The sequence below is a fragment of the Aythya marila genome, assembly GCF_965140915.1.
Source record: "Aythya marila genome assembly, chromosome: 5".
In the NCBI taxonomy this organism is placed as follows: domain Eukaryota; kingdom Metazoa; phylum Chordata; class Aves; order Anseriformes; family Anatidae; genus Aythya; species Aythya marila.
This window is the reverse complement of record NC_139046.1, coordinates 28,059,816-28,079,379: the sequence shown is the minus strand read 5'-3', so window position 1 is coordinate 28,079,379 and position 19,564 is coordinate 28,059,816. Positions and strand designations below refer to the sequence as shown.

Genomic DNA, 19,564 nt, shown 5'->3' with positions numbered 1-19,564 from the left:
AATTCCTATTTCCAGTACCTTTCCCACTGCTCCAGTCAGAGACGCAGAGCTCATATGTTCTGGATTTTATAAAAATATACATTTTTATATAAAAAGGAAACTGAATTTGTCATCCCTTAATCCTCTGTTGCAGAGAATCTCTTTCCTCCACACCAGCTCCCTACGCTTATTAAGCTTTCCAACTATTTTCAGAACTCAGGCTTTATAAGCAGAGGCTTCACTGTAATGGAGCAGAGAGATAACAGTGCCTCTCTACACAGCTTTGTCACTGCTACCCCTGAAATGATGTGTAGAGCTCTATGCATTTCATTACCAGAAAAGAACAGCACAACACAAAACAAAAGAGAAAACTGATAAAGAACTGCTGTTCAACAAGGAACAATGATCATTGCTCTAAGCTCATGTCTGAAATCTTTAACTTCACACTAGATAGCTCATTTGTCTTGTTTTTCATTTGCTGAAATATCAGTTGTATAAGAAAATTAATGTAATATGACATACCACAGTAAAAACTGTCATTGCCCTAACATGACTGGATCCCCAGAAAAATGACGTCCTGGAGTGTGTATCTGACAAAAGGTTTAAGAAATATGTAGGATCAAAATGCAACCTTTGTTTAAAAGTGAAGGACAGATTAAGTGGGGTTTGAATGTGAAAGAAGAATTAAGACTCCAAGGTCTTATACCAAGTCTTGCCTTTCACATGGTCCTTAAGAGCCCAGTCCACAAAAGGATTAACTATCTCTTGTCAGTGTATAAATCTAAAATTTAGATCTTTGAAGTAAGTGCTCAGCTGTACTAACATTCACAAAGCTCCTCTCAGATGCTGGATAAAATATTGTAATACAGCTGTAAAACTGGACATTCACACGTGCAACCATTCCCAGGATCCAACTGCTAAAATTCTTTTTAAACAAACACGTTGAACTTGTAGCTGGCATCAGAAATTAAAACCCCTAAAATACAGGAAACAAAATTGTTTTTATAGAGATTTTAAGGCAAAAGCGATAGGTATCAATACCCACTGATACTCCATCATAGATCTGGGCCTTCACAAAATGTCTGTTTTAGGAGTACTAATGACTGTTGCTTCATTTGGTGCTCAGCTTCTTAATTACTGACCTTTAGTGGAAACTAAGCAAATTTGCTATGGAAAAAGAAAGAAAACAGCTCAAGTTCCTCAGGACACTGTAAACATTTCCATGTGAAGACAGTTTTCTCACACTAGGAACCGCTAGCCTGGCAGCTCCCAGGACTTAAGCTATCTGAACTGGCAGCTTGTGTCTGGACACTCACCACCTACAAGATGGGCCAACAGAAAACTCATAACTTGCCACCGGGAAGGAAAGGTCATCTGGGAGGCAAAGAAAACGTCCCCAGAAAAACAATGAGTTCACTAATTTGAGGTATAGATGACAGAGAAATGTTTTTCCTATGCTATCATTTCTTTGTGTTTGTCACAGAGAGCATTGCCCGAACCTACAGAGCAGTGTTTAAGCACCTTGGCAGAGAAAGCAAGAAGGCAAGCTACCTGAGCAGGTTCCCCCAACTGGTGGGGTGTGGAGTGAGCATTACTAGCAGAGTGAGCTAGACACACAAATGGCTGCTTTCATCTTTAAATGATTCTGCTATTAGAATAGAGGTGCTCCGGGCATAACATTTGCAGATTGTTTTACCAGCTGTTTCTAAAAATACTATGTTAGTGAAGGAGAGGTATTTTCCTCTCCCTCCAAAATCATTTTTGTTTGCCTTTCCTTTCCAAGGGAAAAGCAACAGATACGGAATCCAGCATATGCTGGAAAGATCACACAGCTTCAGGGATGGACTTTTACCGGTGCTGTTCAAAATATAATGACAAGCTATGAATGAAACAACTGAAGATGCTGAAATATACTACCCCAACTCGTTTGATAAATTTAATTAATGGTTGTATCCATCTAACAAAATTGATGTAGAACTAGTGACAGATGTCACTATATGGAAAAGTACAGGATCATGTTCTGGAGAGCCAAGCAAGGGAGAAAGTAACTTGAAAAACTGAAAAGAATTAGTGAAAAAACTCCTAAATTAATGAATGGTGAAGGTTATGCTAAAGAGACAAGCATACTGAAATCCCCACACAATGCTTATGACTATAAAACTTAATACATACATATAGGATACAGGATACTACTTAGCAACCTCAGCAGCGAAGTGAGTGTGTCCTAATTCATGTGAATGTAGCATATTGTGACAAAACTCTAACAAAGAAGGGCATTAAAGATCTGGAAATAAAAATAGTTACTGAGTTAAAAACAAATCCAAACAAACCAAAAAAAAACTTGCATTGTTTCCACTTGCTTCTGGGTAGTCATTTTACTTCACTTGTTTATTTTACAATTTATTCACAATTCTGAAAACCATAGAAAGAACGTTGTTCAGCAATATACATATGTACATTTTGTGGATTGTTTTTAGGATAAGAAGACCAAAAAAGTTTATTTTGCAATGAGATACTTTGTTTGAATGCGAACTTTGATTTTTTTTAATTAAATTTCAAAATGAAAGGAATTTTAAGATAAAAAGTTGAAAATTGCATTTTAGGGGTCATACAACATTTTCTGCAAATGAATTTGACAAAGAGGGTTCAGAAGAATTTAGTTGGTGTTCCTGCATTACTTTGCCAATACCAAATCCTTACATTTTACCAAAGAAGAATTAGCACAAAATGCTTTCAACAGCTCTTCCAGTCTCTGTATTCTGTTTGGGTTTATATGACACGTTTAATCACATGAAGTAAAGGGCGTCAGGCAAACCCCCAAAAGCTCTCAGTTGTCTTATCAGAAAACAAAGCTCAAAAGTCCTACATCATTTCATGCTCAGAGCTTGCTCACTCTGCTGTGTGGAGCATGTCCCAGTGCTTTGTTCATGGGAAGGCTAGCTATTAAATCCCACCTTCAGCCACTGGAATAAGGGCAAATCTGGTAGTATGTCCAACCCACTGTACCAAAAAAGTTCGTTTTTTCCTTTGGATACACAGATATTCCTGCTACACCGCCAAGTCACTTAACTTTCTATCCAGCTGTCAAGCCCTCCTTAATCCTCCCCACAGCTCTCTGAGTGCCCCTAATTCCCTGGCAGAGATAAGTGATTCAAAACTTGTCCGGGGGCTGACCCTTCTGCTCCTCTCGCTGCGAATTCAGATGTGTGCCTGGGGTCCTCTACCACAGACGATGCTGAGCTCTCAAACCTGAGAGCCACACTTGCCCGTGCTCACAGGATGCCTCCCCCTTCTCACTAGGATGCACTGGTTGCTTTCAGAGATATACAGAAGTGGAAGACTTGAATTAACAGAACTTAATGGGAATATGAGAAAGAGGATTAAGCAAGATACAATCTATTTGTTCCCCATTTGCTTGTAAATCTCCTAAACAAGCTTATTCTGCTCTTCTATTTCTGTTCCCCCAAATGCTCCTTTTAGCAAGAACAGAAATATAGCATTGACAGATTTATAAATATATATGTATATACAGAGAGAGAGAGAGTATGCACACATGATTTGCTATATATTAATGATCCACATTTCAACACTAAAATAATTAGAAGACAGGAGAACTACAGATTCTGGGGGAAATACAGAAACAGTAAATAAATAAAATAAAATAAAATAAAATAAAATAAAATAAAATAAAATAAAATAAAATAATAAAATAAAAATCTCCAGGCACTCAATAGTAGACTTGTTCCTTCATGGAGAACAAGAAGGAGCAAGGAGAACATGGTGAGCAAGAAGAAAACATTGAAATTATATTTTGATACCCTGGAAAATACCTGGACTAATTACAGAGCTATTTTTGCTTTTTTTGATGTGTCAAATACAAGGTTTATGAAGCCCTCAAGATTTTAGTAGAGAAAACAATAGTCACTAAAACTAGTACCTAAAATTGGTTATACTTGTTTCAATATCAGGGGAAAAAAGAATTATTGAAATCCATTAGGAAACATGTATATAATCAAAACTATTAAGTTTAAAAATGTTTTGTATTTCTGCTCTTCTTCAGAGTCGGAACCTTTTGCCCTTTTAAAGGTGTCTGACACTCATTCTCTCATGTTGAGACAGACTGAAAGCAGTGAAGAGACAGAAGTGCTCTGAAAGAAGGTAATTTTGAGATTTTTGTATGTTTGGCTGTAAAATAGTTGTAGTTCCTCCTGAATGCCAAAAGAGGAGCCAATGATCCTTATAACACCAGTCCTGGGGACCAAACAGCTTCACTTTTTCTGAGACCCAGCAAAGTCCAAAAATGAATCTTCCTATGTGGAGCATTCATAAGATTTTACTAACATATTTATTAGTGCAATTGAATTGAATTGCAGAATAAAATATTTTGTCCAGTTAGTGGAAATCTGAGATACCAAATCAAGTTAGTCTGGTTTCTTTCTTTTTTTTCTTTTTTTTTTTTTCTTTTTTTTTTTTTTCTCCTTCTATCCCTGGTTTCAAGACTGCCATGATCTTTGTCTCCTGCTCTTCATATGACACTCAATGCAAAATGCAAATATTAGCACTTCACATCACTCAAGATCTGGGATTCCCGGATGCTTACAGTTGGGATAAAACAGTGATTTCTAGCTCTTGTGATCAATAAATTGAAACTGAAAAAGGCAGAATTCAGGCAAAGTAGTAATCCCTTTGACCTGATTTGGTATCTTATGAACTACTTTGGTTGAAAATGGAAGGAGAATAGGTTGTACTGCTCTGCTGAAGTATCATTCCTGCTATTGTCACTCATGTGAACATCAGTATTTTCTGATACACAAGCCACCTTCAGGTCTAGGCATGATGACCAGAGGAAATATAAACAAAAGCCTTTATGAACAAAACTGTATCTCTGTCCATAGTATTAGTAAATGTTCAGCATGTTTTCTCTTTAACAGAACGTTTCCCTAATCTCCTAAAAGACTCACAGATATTATTTTTCTTCCAGAAATCAGATAGTTCATTCTTGTCTAAAGCTAATGAATTGGTTGCTATAGGCATTTAAGGGTCTAATACACATACATTTGCCTTTGAGGCAAAATCTTTCCCTGAGTCATGTGCTACCTCTTCTCTTCCACTGAATGTGTCATTGCCTATTTTTTCTTTCTTTCCATATATTTTATGAAGCTGAAAATCAAAGCTAACAGGGACAAAAAGCAAGTCCCAGCAGGTTGAAAATATCATATCTTAGTATTTTAGACACGTGTCAGCTTGATAACATAGGCACAGCACTGGAGGGACTGCCAGAATGTGACAGTGCACATGGCTTCAAGTTTAGAGAACACGCTTCTATAAAAGTCTGGAAGGCAGCAAGGGCAAGGTAGCCAGACTGTGGGTCTGATCCTGATCTCCTCCTGATCCTACATAGAAAGGCAGGGAACCTTACACCAGCTAAGTCATGCTGGAAAAACTGTGAAGTTTTTAAAGAAAACTTCAGGATACTTGAACAGCGATGGAAGTGCTGATAGAAAAGATCTGTATAGTAGTCTACACATGGTATTTATTTATGGAGCCTGAAAACAGTTCATTCCAATTGCATGTGTTAATGTTAGAGGAAAATGTGATATTTAATAAAAACGGTTCCATGCAGATATTTCCTGACACGGAAATACTTGTTTTTTTGTATCCCTCACCTGCTTCCCATTGTATTTAATTTCAGGGAATTCTTGTTGCTTTTGTAGGTTTGTACCTATTTCATAAAAATGCACAATGTTACTTCCACAGCAAGTGAAGATACTAATAAAACCTTAACAGTGACATTGTTTGCTTGTACATTTTTAACAGTTAGCAACATTTTACTGTATTGTATAGCAACTTGCACCTGGATATCAAAGCCCGTTAAAATATTAATTACATCTCCCTCTTTCCCTTCATCTCCACCTCATTTGTCTAAGAAATATTTCATTTATCCTGCCTCGCAGGTAGGTAAATGAGCAAAAACAGAGAAGGAGCCAACAGCAGAACTGGGAGAGGCACACTGGCGTTGAGGCTTTTTATCATGGGTTTTAACAATTCACCCACCAGCTCTCCCTTGTGAAGTGACAAATGGCACAAGAGCTGAGGCCAGCAGCCATCCCTGATACAGAAAACAAAAGTATGAATTATTTCAAGTGCCAGGAATCCCTATATAGGCTCAGTGGAATAAAAGTGAATGCAGTAGGACCTGCAACAGCACCTCCTGCATTGTAAGGAACCTTTGGCTCTCTGCAGTGGACGGCCAGTGGCAGGCAACGTAGCAGCTGCACCAGGAGAATAAAAGCAACCATTCAGCAGGACACGGCAGCTCATCCACAGCCTGGAGGTTTGCGTCCTGATGAACAGACACTTGGTTAACTCATCACAATACCAGGACATGAAGGTTTCCCTGAGCCTCATGATGCAGAGGGACTAAAGCTCAGATTGTTCTGCTCCGATAGCACCTGCTGCTTGAGTTTAAAAGAAAAAAAAAAAAAGTTTCTTCCACTGTTAGCAATACAGGGCTCACGATACCTAGCTGGACTGTTCTGGTCTGTCTGACAGAGGGCAGTATTACACAGAACCATGAACCTGTTGATTATACTGCAATTCCATAAGCAGCTGCTCCATTTAAGCAATTTCCAAGAAAAAGATTTAGATTTGGTAGGAATCAACAGTTGTGGAAAGCACTGAGATATAAAACTTAAATCTAGGAAGCTTTAAATATTGATTTATTTTTGATAATTAATGTCAGCAATGTCTCTTGGATCATACGTAAATAAAGAAAACTGAACTGTGCCTAAGATGATAGGTTTTATTGGTAACAGAAAAGCTATTTTCTTTTTATCCCTGTGCAACTATATGACACATACATACTGGGAAGTTAAATGAAATAATTGAATGAAATAATTCCATGTTGGAGATCTAAATATATCCCATCACTTCCCTTTTCTGGTAACTTTTAGATTAAACAGGTAAGTCTTTTAGATTAAACAGGTAAGTCTTATATCATGCTCTTGTGAAGAAAGTTCACAGATTTTGTCATCTTGTCCCTTCTGCAGAACAAACTAATTAGTGGAAAAACAAACGAACAAGCAAAAATTTAGCTAGGCTAAAGGTAAGTGTGAGTATGCTTTTTGTGCTGTCCTGCACATCATCTATAAGGATACTGGCTGCCTCTTCCCCCATGAGCATGATTTCATTCCCCCACTGATGCTAGCTGAAGTACCCTAACACCCTAATGTGGCTTATTCATTTAGTGGAACAGAATTAAGTATTTTGGGGAATGCACCACTGTACAAAACAAAGGATTTTTTTTTTTCCTAAAAAAAGGTTTAAAGTCTAAGGAGGCACCTGAAAAGTCATCTTTTTTTCTTCTGCCTTACACACTGCTGCACATTTACGTTGCCCATGGCAGAAGACACTCCAGTTGCCTTTCCAGAATTGTGTTCAGCTTACACAGGCTAACAACAGCAAGGCAATTTTTACAAGCTTCGGTAAAGAGGCAGATACTACATAGCAACAAAAGGAAGACTGAGCCCCTAAAGGTACACCATTTTTAGAATCTTAAGTATATCCTACATTTTTGTGTCTTAAGTACAAATCTATTATCAACTGTAGATTTTATAAATACATTCATACAGATACAATTTCAGTTCTACATGCACAGATATTCCCTTCCCAGGACTACCTTTTATGAAAAGACCTATGTACTTTCTATTTAACAGACAGCCTGCACCATCCATAGTGTTTCCTGGCACCCAAAGCACAGATAACAGGAATTCTACCTCTAAAATATCAGCATGCATGTGCAAATTCCCTAAGAACCGGTCACACATAAGAAGTCACTTCAATGCCAGCAAACTGTTTTTAATAGTGAAATGGTAACAGTGTTTGAAAACCTTCCAGCTGCAAATTTATCTTTCTTAAGAAGCTGTATGGACATCTTGCTATGTCCAGCCTGAAACCTCAGGATGCCATTCATGGCATCATTCAAAGCTTGCTGCCCCTTTGTGGACCCCCCACCTCAGGAAAGTCGGGAGGGAAGGAGGGGAAGGGGAAGGGGGAGAGGGATGACAGAGCAGCGGGGAGCTTACGAACAGAGAACAGAATCACATAACAACACTGGACCAATGGACTCCAAGACACACCGACAAGACAAATGGACACAGACAAGACATAAGATTGCTACTGAGAAATAAATAAATAAATAAAAGAGCAAAAACCCCATAACACAAAGTAGGTATATAACACTGAGGCTGCAAGAAGCAGCCAATGGTATTGGCATAACTATTCCAAAAAGAAGAAATTATAATACAACTAAAAATGAAAAATAAAAGAATATCCCCCCAAATCATATACTACGGACTTGCTTGGTTAGCCTGAATGCGTAGCTCTGATGAAACACGAGATGGCGTCATCACAGGCCATGCACAGATTAATGAAGGCCATGGTTAGTTAAATCAGCTAAACTACAGCATGCCACAAAAATGATCTTGCACTGACCCAGAAATAAAAGATACAACAGATATTCTGCATTGCAATAAAATTCTTTTTATGCCATCTGCAGTTTGTAGGGTTTTTTGTTATTGTTGGAGGAATTTGTCCTGGGAGAATGCAGGGGTAAAGGGGATTCTCTTTTTCCTTCTAGATAGTTTATTCTCTGAACTCAATTTAAAAAAAAAAAAAAAAAAAAAAAAAAAAAAGAAGGGGAATAAGGGAAGGGAAAAGATGGGATAGATTTTCAGAAGTTTTAAAAAAGAGAGGGAAAAGAGAAAAGAATAGAAAGAAAGGCAGGGTATCTTCATTCTTTTGCACACAACTTTCTTGGGATGTCTAAAAATGTGGTTTTCTTAAGGATGGCAAGAAAAGATTTTGTTGCCTTTATTGGTTTGCAGATCTATATCTCTTTTTTTGAGATGATTAAAACATTATTTTGTTGGAAGAACTCCAAAAGTATAAATTGAAAAGTACAGCAATGATTTTAAAAATTAAAAAAAGCGGTATGGCACCATTAAGAGCCAAAAAAATGATAAAAAATAAAATAAAAAAATACAAAGGAAAGAAATAAAAAGAAAATAAATATAAATCACCAAAAATTCATGCGGCACAAGATGAGGTGAAACGACAGAAAATGTTCTTCAAATATATACAATGTATATATCTATCTATATATACGCGGAGTATGTGTGTATATATCGATGGATATACCTGTATAATTTTTTTATTCTCCCTGGCCCACCCTACCCCAAGGCTAATTGGTAGATGAAACTATTGAATAAAAGTAAAAAAAAATAAAATAAAATAAATAAAAGGAAGAAAGAAAAAACTCCAACAAAAAAAGAAATTAACATGCTTTGTTCACCAAGAAATAACAATATCATGCATCTGTCCACGCCAGCGGATGCCAGGGTTAGATGAAGGCATGAATTTCTGTGTAAACGTGATTGGATGATAGGGGCTACTGCTGATATTGGTCATTTATTGCTTTAGTATATACGCTATATGCATAGATATATATACATATACACACACCATATATAGTGCATATATAGATAAAATATACTCATGGGTAGGGCCTTTGTAGTGTACATAGGAAAAAGGACCAATATGCTGAAAACCAAACTCAATATAAATTCCTAACACAAAAAAGAACAAAACATCCTGTAAGTTGTCTGCATGATCAATTAGTAAAACTTGTTCGTCTGGTTTTGTATTGGCTATAAGACCATAGCTAGGAAATTCCATCAAATGAGAGATGCTTTTACACACCGGCAAGTGCCACAGGGCAATCCGCCTCCTTGGAGGTGTTGTGGTGTTCAGCCTGTGAGGTGGGAAGCCTACTTCTCAGCACACTCTGAGACATGCACCCAACTTTAAAGGGCATTCCTCATTCACAGCACAAGAAATGGAGGAGGACTCCTGCTTGACACCAGGAGAGACTGGGGATAGCTGAGCACCAGATTTGTGGGGGATGTCTCTCCAAGGAGAGACAGAAAAACCCAGAGGGCAGTGGAGTGAGGAATTTGCCTCTACACCATCTTCTTTTAAAGAGATGCAAGTATCCAGATGCAGATCATATGTTTACTGAGATTCAAGGCTTGGATCCAGCAGACAATCAAAGTTAAGTGCCAATAAGATCTAGCAAATGGTTCTCATAAGAAATTTAGCCTCAAAGAGGACATGGTTTTATATCTTCTAAACTATCTTTGAGTACACTGAAACCAAAGTCTTCAAATGGACTCTGCAGGGCAGTGGCTCTGATCCAGGACCAAGTCCGAAGTAATATATTTAGATCTTGGGATTCGATTCTGACCCATATGAAATCTGAAAGCTTTTGATTTGCAGAGAGGCATCTCAGCTGCCCTTGTTTCAGTTATAGAACAGCAGGTTCACAGTGATGTATATCATATCTCACAGCTGCAGCAGTGAGTTCAGTAACCTTTGCGTTACTGGACCATAGCACAGAGGGTGATGGAAGGCCAAGTTCTGGTGTTTGGCAGAAACTCAAGAGCTTTAAAAGCTACACATTATCAGAGCAACAAAGAGGGGCCTGCGCTAGGTTGAGTCATTTCATTTTCAATTTGCTGCAAAAGCGATCAGGCAAGCCAGAAGGCAGTGTAAAATACACTGACCTGTCACCGAACAGGAGGAAGCAACTTCAAATGGGCCTAATTAAGAAAAAAAAAAACAAAAAACACCACCACAAACTCACACACTAGAAAATACAGGCAAAATGATCTGGTTCTTTTCTTTCCACGATGTATATACGTTTAAGTACCAGTCCTTGGCATATGGCCAGAATCCTGACTTGGCTGCTGAAGTGGAAAGGCAAACATATCTGCTCAGCCAAGCCAGCACCACTGGATTTTGATAAGCCGGCTCAGATCGCTTTAGCATTTCACTGTGGCCTGGGCTGTGAGAGTGCTTCAGTAACGGGTGTATTGCAGACACAGTTCTACCTTCCCTGGATGCAGTGGGAATGGGAAGAAAAAGATAGACAAAGAAAACTGAATGAGGAGCACCACGAACCTGTCGCTGCTCCTTCTCATCATGATGCAATGAGTGAAGTTTACACTTCTGAAGATAAAAAGGACCTGCATGTCCTGCTGCCTTCTGGTGGCTTTGTACACCAGTGCCTCTGAGAGGAGGAAACCTCAAAATCTGTAAGTGTAAATCTCATCAGCAAGGGCCATCTGGGAGACTTTTTTACATATAATCAGGCCAGCTCTTTTTCTCAGTACCACAGAAATTCCCAGGGAAAAATCAGAGCTCTGGCTCAGGCAGACCCCCATCCCATGGAAGGGGAATAGGATGATGTAAAGGAATGTCTAGTAGTTAAGAGAGTACCTTCAGCAGATTTTCAGTGAATCACATTATTTTACATGGCAGATACTCAGGTGTCTGTGGGCACTTATAGCTGCTGACTGTAATGCATAGAAGGATTTTCAAAAGCAAGTAATTTTATAAATCCAGTTTGTACCTGTTTGTAGCATTAGATATCTAACTGTGTCAGGAGAGAGTTATTTTTAGTATGGAAATGTTGGCACTCTGAAATTTCATGTTAAACATCCTGTTTTACCAAATTTCTCCTCACACTTTGATTTTTCCACTGGCAGCATAAGCTGAAAACATTGCTATTGCAATTTATAGCCATTGAAGTAAGTGTGATTTCTGCGTTGAAACATAAATCACAAAAATATACCATAGGAGGAGTCTGATAAAGACCCCATTTCCTCCTTTAAGTGAAATGCTTGGCAATCAGAATAATAATAAAAAAAGAAGCTGAGGTCTTGAAATGTTAGTGAAGCTTTAATGAAATGATTCTTACCCAGTCATTTGCACATCACTTGTGGTACATTAGTCCTTTTAGCGTGGTCCTGTAAAATTCATTCCTCACTTTCATTATAACCATTGTGCTGGTATTTCACTACTGCCTTTATTTCAAATCCCAGTACCCACACTGTTCATGCTTTACAATTTGTATTATTTGGACCACTCTTTTGCCAGGTGGGGAGTTAAAAACTCAGAGAGATTTGTGAAAAAAAGAGAAGGGAGTAGGCTGAGCTATCTGTTAGCACTGTGTCCCTGCCATCCCTGATGACTTAAGGAAATAGAGAGTTTGAAGGCTGAAACATGGTGGAAGTTCCCAGCTACAAAGCATTGCCAAAATCAGGTTATTGCAGGACCAAGTTCTACCAAAAAATGCAGGCACAGAATGATGAATTCAAAACAAATGTGAAAGCACTAGCCTTGGGTGAATTTTAAAGTTATTATTGTATTAATCAAATGGCTTTAGGAAACTAGGAACATAACATTCATAATGCATTCTGGGGATTTTTTCAAAGCAAAAATAAACAAATAAATAATAATCCCAAATAAATAATAAGACAAAGAAAAAAAAAAACACACAAACAAAACAAAAAAACTGAACTATTTATATGTTTCACTTTTAAGGACGTAAGATTCTAACCAAACTCCTTTTTTTTTTTTTTTAATGTACACAGAAATTCGATGATGTCTGTTCTCTATTATAGAAATGCTTAACTCATGACAAGCCTCAAAAAAGAAGATTTGAAAAAGCCTGTAAGAAATAAAATAGACTGCAGTTGCCTGCTGGATATCACATCATATATCTCACCAGAAAGAAAAGCCATCAATTTATCAAAATGTATCTGAAAGGAAGAAGTTGAGTCAGTTCCATACGGCCAGTCCTTCTGACTCTTTAATGGATACATTTTGAAGCATCACTGCAGATAACATGGCAAGAATTACTACGAATTTTGTTATGTTGCAACTATGTTTTGATATTCCCCAATTTGTTTGGGCTCACAGAAAACAAAATTAGTATAAATACATTACCATGTTAACTGTATTAAATATCCCATGGACAAATGTATCCTTGTACATTTTCATCTTCAGAGCAATTAATGAGGATTAAAGAACACTAATAAACCACTACTGTTTCACTTTTGCTTCTAGTCTGTTTTTCAAACATTAACCCTCCCCACTTCATAAATCTTTATTATTTACCATGTGCCACATTGATATTTTTGCTTTCCCTCTGTGTCAGTGAAATAACTGCTACAAACATGTAAACTATTAATTAGCTAGGATCGCTTTTGGGAAGTGTGGCTTTCTATGCAAACAACTTTATATTAACCAAACAGTGATAAAATATTATTATTATTTTTTGTTGTTGCCAAGTCCATGGGATCCGATGCTTGGCTTGTATATTTTTTGATTTTATATACAGTGTGCATATACATGAGTATATATATACACATATACACACACATATATATACATATATAATCATATATGTATACATTCACACACATATCAATATATGTATGCATTGTTTTTTGCAAATGAAGTAAGAAAGCAAGCAAAACAAGACTGACCTGACTTACCTGTACTGGGTTCACAGTCAATGAAGTCTTCATCATCACTGGAACATTCAGCTGATGAAACAATGTCATCTGTTGTCTGGCATGTGAAGGGCAGGAACAAAGGAAAAAGAACAGAGGAAAAAAATATGAGATAGTTGCAAGCCAAGAGGCTGCTATGGAGGCAGCTAAGTAACCTAGAAAAAATGTTTCAGAATGGTTAACTTTTAAAATATTTAATTTGTACCAAGCATTCCAGCTCTGCCTGTGTAAATGGCACCCACCGTGGAGCTGGATTCCCCTGTCAGAGGAGTAGTGCTTTTACTGTGCTGTTGAATATTTCAGGTGGGCACAGGGTGTGGGGTGCCTGCCGTGCTGTTTGGGGTAGCAGTGGCTGGCACTGTGCTGTCGAGCACAGTAGGTGCAGGGGGCTACGACACCTGTTTGGCTGGCAAACGTTCCTCTGACAGCCAAGGTAGATGTGTCCAGTTGGAACACGCTGAGCTCCTTGATAAACATCAATACCATGCAGAGCCAGCCAGAAGGCACCCACTGACAGACTGAACAGATCAGGCATGTCCAGGCTGAACATGCTTTCTGCAAAGAAAAACATACAAGATAGACCCAGATAATATGCATCACCCAGGCAGCTAACAGTGCTCTGCTGTGTTGCTGAATGCATCACTCTGAGGCAGAGGTACCTTCTGTTCTGCTAATGCGCCTCCTGGGCTGGGAATCTCTTACATTTTCCAAGCTGCATTGCAAAGAACTGCTTCGTGTTTTAGGTACACCCAACCAACATGCAACTGCACCTGCTCGCCTGCCAAATGAACTGGGATCAGTCTGGCTGTGACTGGGCTGACAGGCTGACAAGTCCATTTCTGAAAGGTTTAAGCCAAACTGTGACTGTTCATGGCCCTGACAAGTTTCATCACATTTCTTTGCATTTTCAACTGGTGATTTGTATTATTATTATTATTATTATTATTCTTTTTATTTTTGCTGCTGGCCTAATTAATGAACAGCATGTACTGCAGCATGTTAGAGAGATGTGTACTGGCGTCTCTTCCCAGCAGCATCTCCTGCCTATAATTGCTGCAATTAGTTGAATTAGTAATGCAGACCATTAGGGAGAGAGTCTGTGGCAGCCTCTGGACACAGGTAGTAACAGTACTGCACACAGTACAAAATTACCCCAGCTCAGTAGCATCGGCTTAGACTACAGTTTCTGCTGAAATTGTCTCCCTTAACAATTTCTCCTTGCAGAAAGCTGCCTTTTCTGCTGAGCAGCAGGATCAGTGGGATGTCTCCTGAAACAAAACAACTGATATGTACCTCACCAGGCAGGAAGTATTGCTTAAATTTCAGCTCTTCAGGAGCAGGATGGCTGTACTGCAGTACACTGTACTTCAGTACTCCAGGTGAATATTCCTGGGGATCTCACATCATGACAAACCTTCAAAATCCTTATTCTGGAAAAAAAAATCTCCAGCTTTAATTAAGGTCTCTTTTACATTTACACGCCTATTACACTGCCTCCAAAATGCTGCATGTTCCCTCTTTTTACATAAACAAAGTATTCTGAGATCCCAATCTTGTCTTCAGCCACCCGTGGTCCTAATGCCAACAATTGCCTCTCTGTCTTTTGACAGAAGCTCCTCGCACCCCCCAACTTTTTCTTTTTTAATTTGAAAAAAGAGAAAAAAACCAGAATTGAGCAGTCAGTCAGAAAGCTCAGATCCAGCCTGACATTCATTCACTCTTGATTTCAGCGAGACAAGAAGTAAAAATAGGACTGTTCAACTGTAAATGAAAATTATAAAAACAGAGGATCTGTAAAAAGGCAGGCATGAACTAAGGGAATCCCTAAAATGTGTTACTTACTCTTGCACCAGTGATGCTGTATGGCTACTTTTTGTAGGATGCAATCTTGCAGTAATCACATGCATAAACACTTTTATGGGGAGGCAAGATTAAGAGCAATCGAAGGTGGCGCATACAGAGTAATTTCCTATTTTATGTGTTAAGGTCATTTTTTGGCATCTTCTCTCAGTCACGGAAAATGGAAGAACTTGGTTGAAATCCTTGTACTGAATTCTCTCTCAAAATGAACTGGCTTTAAAAGTTTGTCTGCTCAGTGAGAGGTCAAGAAAGGAGGAATGCACAAAATATAAATTCACTTTCTATAATTCTGTCTCTGTCACATCTATTTTATGAAGCATTATTTATCCCAAAGGGCAGCAAACCACTTTAAAACTTCTGCAAACAGTGATCACATCCTCCAACAGTGAAATGCAGCTGTCCCTGGGTAGAAAGATAGCAGTCTTTTATTGTACTACTGTAAAGTAATTTAGCATAATATGTCAACAAAATCATACTGAAAGAAAAAAAAATTAAGGAGGCAAAATGTATCTATTGAAAATGCAGGTGCCTAAAGCACCCATGCTAAGGGAGTGTTAAGGATACTATTCTAAATAAAGAATAAATCATCCATCACTACTAGAAGGCCTTGCTTACACAGTACTGAGACCCTGGCAATTTTTTTGATTTCCAGGTTGGATTTAGGGTGTGTGGGTTTTGCCCCTAGTGGAAGATCTGACAATTCTCACATAGGGTTTCATAGAAGAAAGTGATAATTTGCTTGAAGTAGGAAACTAACACAAAAATTTTAACAATGTGTTATCACTTACCAACTGCTGGACCTACTTGCCCATTTACTTGCTCACATCTAAGGGCTTCATGCATCATTAACTTGGAATCAGATCCACTTGAATTGACAATCTGATTCACTATTGTAAAGAACAGGGAATTCCTTTCTAATTTCTTTTTTTCCTCTTGATTATTAGGGGCATCATACAAAACCTGAAAGGTAGTAATTTCAGAAAAAAGAAAAAAAAAAGATATTTCTTCACATAATAAGAATTTTTTTTAAAACTGGGAAACACCTTGCAACAGAGTACTGTTGGGTGGTAAAGATATACATGCACTTTGAAAGTGGCCAAAATAAAGGTAAAAACATCCATCCAGGACAATTAAACACACTGAATTGAGCACAGAAGGTCCCTGTGCCACAGGCACTGAAGACCAAACAAGAATTCACTGCTTGCATTGTCCTGTTTGGAACTCTCCCTGAGTACCCAGCAGGGCCAGAAGCAGGATGCTGAGTGAAGTGAACCTTTGGGACATCCCACCCAACCATGTGTGACAGATCCTGAACATCAGGAGATGCAGAATTTTGAAGCCAAGATGAGTTCTGAGCAGGACCTGAAAGGTCATGAAGCCTGGTCCTTGTTTATCTTGGACAATTTCCTATAATTTCCTATATAATAAGCAGCTTAAAGACAGTAAATAGAACCTACATATTACGCACTCTTAGATGCATCTTCTAGTTTTTCTTCTATAAAATACTCCTGCAGCTTGCTTTGGTTCTGAACAGAGGACACAGTCAGCCAGGCTTAAACAAAATTCAAGTGTGTGATGTGCAATACTTACCAAGCCTGACAACTCCAATCTGTACTTGCACTTTTACATAAGTAGTTGCACGCTTGAATTTATCAATTAATCTCTGTCCTTATCTCCCCACCTCCACTGCACGCTATTTCCCTTGATACTCCAGTTTTCTTGCTCTGTGACTGCTGTTTGTCCCATGCTACTGATTTTGTATGTATAAAAATGAGGGTTAGAAAAGGAGAAAAACCTCCAGAAGTGGTGTTAGACTTAAGTCAAGGTCATTAATGAGATCTCTACAAACCACAGAAGAGATAAGTACACTAATCTGTCTTGCCATTTCCTATCTTGTATATTTAATCTCAATACTTTCCATCACAATTCATCACTAACTGATTTTCTAGTCCCATCACATATTAGTTTTCCATGCACCTTCCGCTCAGATACTAACATCTGAATCATCCCAGAGGAATAAAGCTATTTCAGTGAAAAGCAGCAGGAAATTCCTGACCACAGAAACAGAGCTGAGGAAACCTCCAAAAGACCGTAACTTCTTGTAACTGGAATATGTAACTTTTAAAAGGGAATTTTCCCTGGATAATTATTAAACTTTTGCATCTACCAGATGGGACAGGCTAGCTGCAAACTCAGGAATCTCTCCATCATCGATTTACAGAAACAGTTTGCTGTGAGGCAATAAACAAAACCAGCTATTCCATTTCTGTTTCACTCTTAGCATTTTTGAAATTGAGCTGATTACACTCATCCATTGGCCCAAGGTTAGGTAAATGGATTTGTTCTTTAGTGTTGGTCCAGTAATCTAAACAGCTAACCTTTCTTATGTAGAAGCAACATGACAGTAAAGAAAGTTCCCTGTATGCTATGATGGAACCAATGTGTTTTCACTGGAGACAACATGAGAGAGAAAATATTTTCCTATTCCATATATTAGCTAAATTCTATATTAAAAATAATAATTCATACTATACTATTTTAAAATATGTATTTCATTTTTTAAAAATGCCAGCTTTGAAATTACTTGGCCCTGTATTAAAGGACATAAAACTAAAGATAGGTATTATAATAACTTTCAATAAAATTTCTCTCTGGCAGGAACCCTTTTTATTTCTTCCTCTGTAAGATTTTTTATGGCATTTATATTATTATTTTTCCTCTCCCTCTCTCTAGTGTTTAATGAAATTGCCTTCGAATAAAACTGGGGCAGGAGAAAGTGCTAAACTCTGAGTCCACCCTAGAGGATTTATGGGTGTATTTACCTTCAAATTCTTTCAATTTCACTGAATTGGCTCCCCGTTCCCTTCAATGACTTATTAGTTCTATAATCACCTCCTCCTAATTATTCACTGTAAGGGCCTCTTCAATCTTGCTATGGTGATACTTCTACATCTTTGTTCATTAAACTCTACATACAGGTGTGGGATGTTAAGTGTAAGGGAAGTTGAGATGGCATGGCAAGACCTGCTCAAGATGACTCCATGCCTGTCCAATCTTTCTAAGTACCCAAAGCTGCAATTTATGTGTCAGATCCCACACCTTTGCTCCTTTGTTCTACACAAGATGGCAGGTGCTGAATCTTCCCTTTTCCCAACCATAAAATTTCTTTGACACCTTGCTCTTTGGGTGCACCATTATGTGAGAAAGATTAGGCATACTGGGTAAAATAAGTCCTGTCACAAAACAGCTTTATGAAATTATAAATAACACACCCTAGAATGATGGAGTTCTCACTTCTACTGGAAGAGAAAAGACAAGGACCCATAAATTCAAACCCTGCAAACAAATTCTTCCAGAAGTACATACTTGGCAGTTGCTTCAGTCTGTAAAGTAGGATTCAATTTTCCTACTCGCCTTTTGCTTGAAACTCTTCTGCACACTGCACACACTACTTCCAATTCAGCATCATTATTTGAAAAGTGACACTTAATGCTTTGTTGCAAGAGAAGTGTAAATCTCCTTGCCACCAAGGAACCACAATTTACAGTCCTTCTTGAGATATGACCACCACAAAATACCAGGTACAAATACCTTACCAACACCAGGGAAATTCAGCTGTATTTATCTGAGCAGTGCATTTGCATTTCACGCCTAAAATGTACAGAGATGAAACTCAGCAAACTTTTTAAAATCTGACTGCTTGAATCCCTCCTCTGCTCCCATACTGCCTTATTTCCTAAATATTTCAAACTTATTATGGAATATAGACAACGTACAGTCTGCCGTGCATACCAGCACACAGTGTGAATGCTCCCCCAGAATGGCAACTTGTTAGTGATGCTGTTCTGTCTTCTAGAAACCAAGACACTTTATGGCTACAAGACAGAAGAGGAAGTGTGTCTGTTCAGGTGTAATTTCTAGCTTGAATACCTCAACTTTTCTTATTTTGGTAACTGGACTTTTCAAAGCATTTGTATTCTGTTCACATTATTTCAATTTAATGGGAATCCTTCATCTGTCCTTTCTACATCTTTTATTTGTTTCTTACTTTCTTTTTAATCCTTATTTGCAAAATACCCCAGAGTTCATTACAGTATAGCAGGCCTGAGAGACTCAGCCTGGACAAATTAAAGCTACCACAGACAGATAAAAAGAATCTGCACACAAACAGGAAAATATTAGAAATGTTCCTCAAATCATAATGAGGTATTGTAAAAGAAGCTGCAATTTGGGGCTGTATAAACTGTTAAAGACAGACTTGGACCTCTTATCAGTATTAATCCTCTCCAACCTGTTAGCATTGGTAG

The 19,564-nt window shown here is 38.1% G+C and overlaps 1 protein-coding gene across 6 annotated transcripts in view; it reads right to left on the bottom strand.

Moving 5' to 3' along the window:
- The window catches only part of NRXN3 (neurexin 3), a 934,456-nt gene that overhangs the window by 22,948 nt on the left and 891,944 nt on the right, over window positions 1-19,564 (bottom strand). For 4 of the 6 annotated variants that reach the window (XM_082761542.1, XM_082761545.1, XM_082761544.1 and 1 more), the window contains one exon: window positions 13,371-13,455. In XM_082761542.1, coding sequence (XP_082617668.1) covers window positions 13,371-13,455 — 85 coding nt within the window. The remainder of the gene's footprint in view (window positions 1-13,370; window positions 13,456-19,564) is intronic. The other 2 variants (XM_082761543.1, XM_082761547.1) reach the window with 1 other exon arrangement.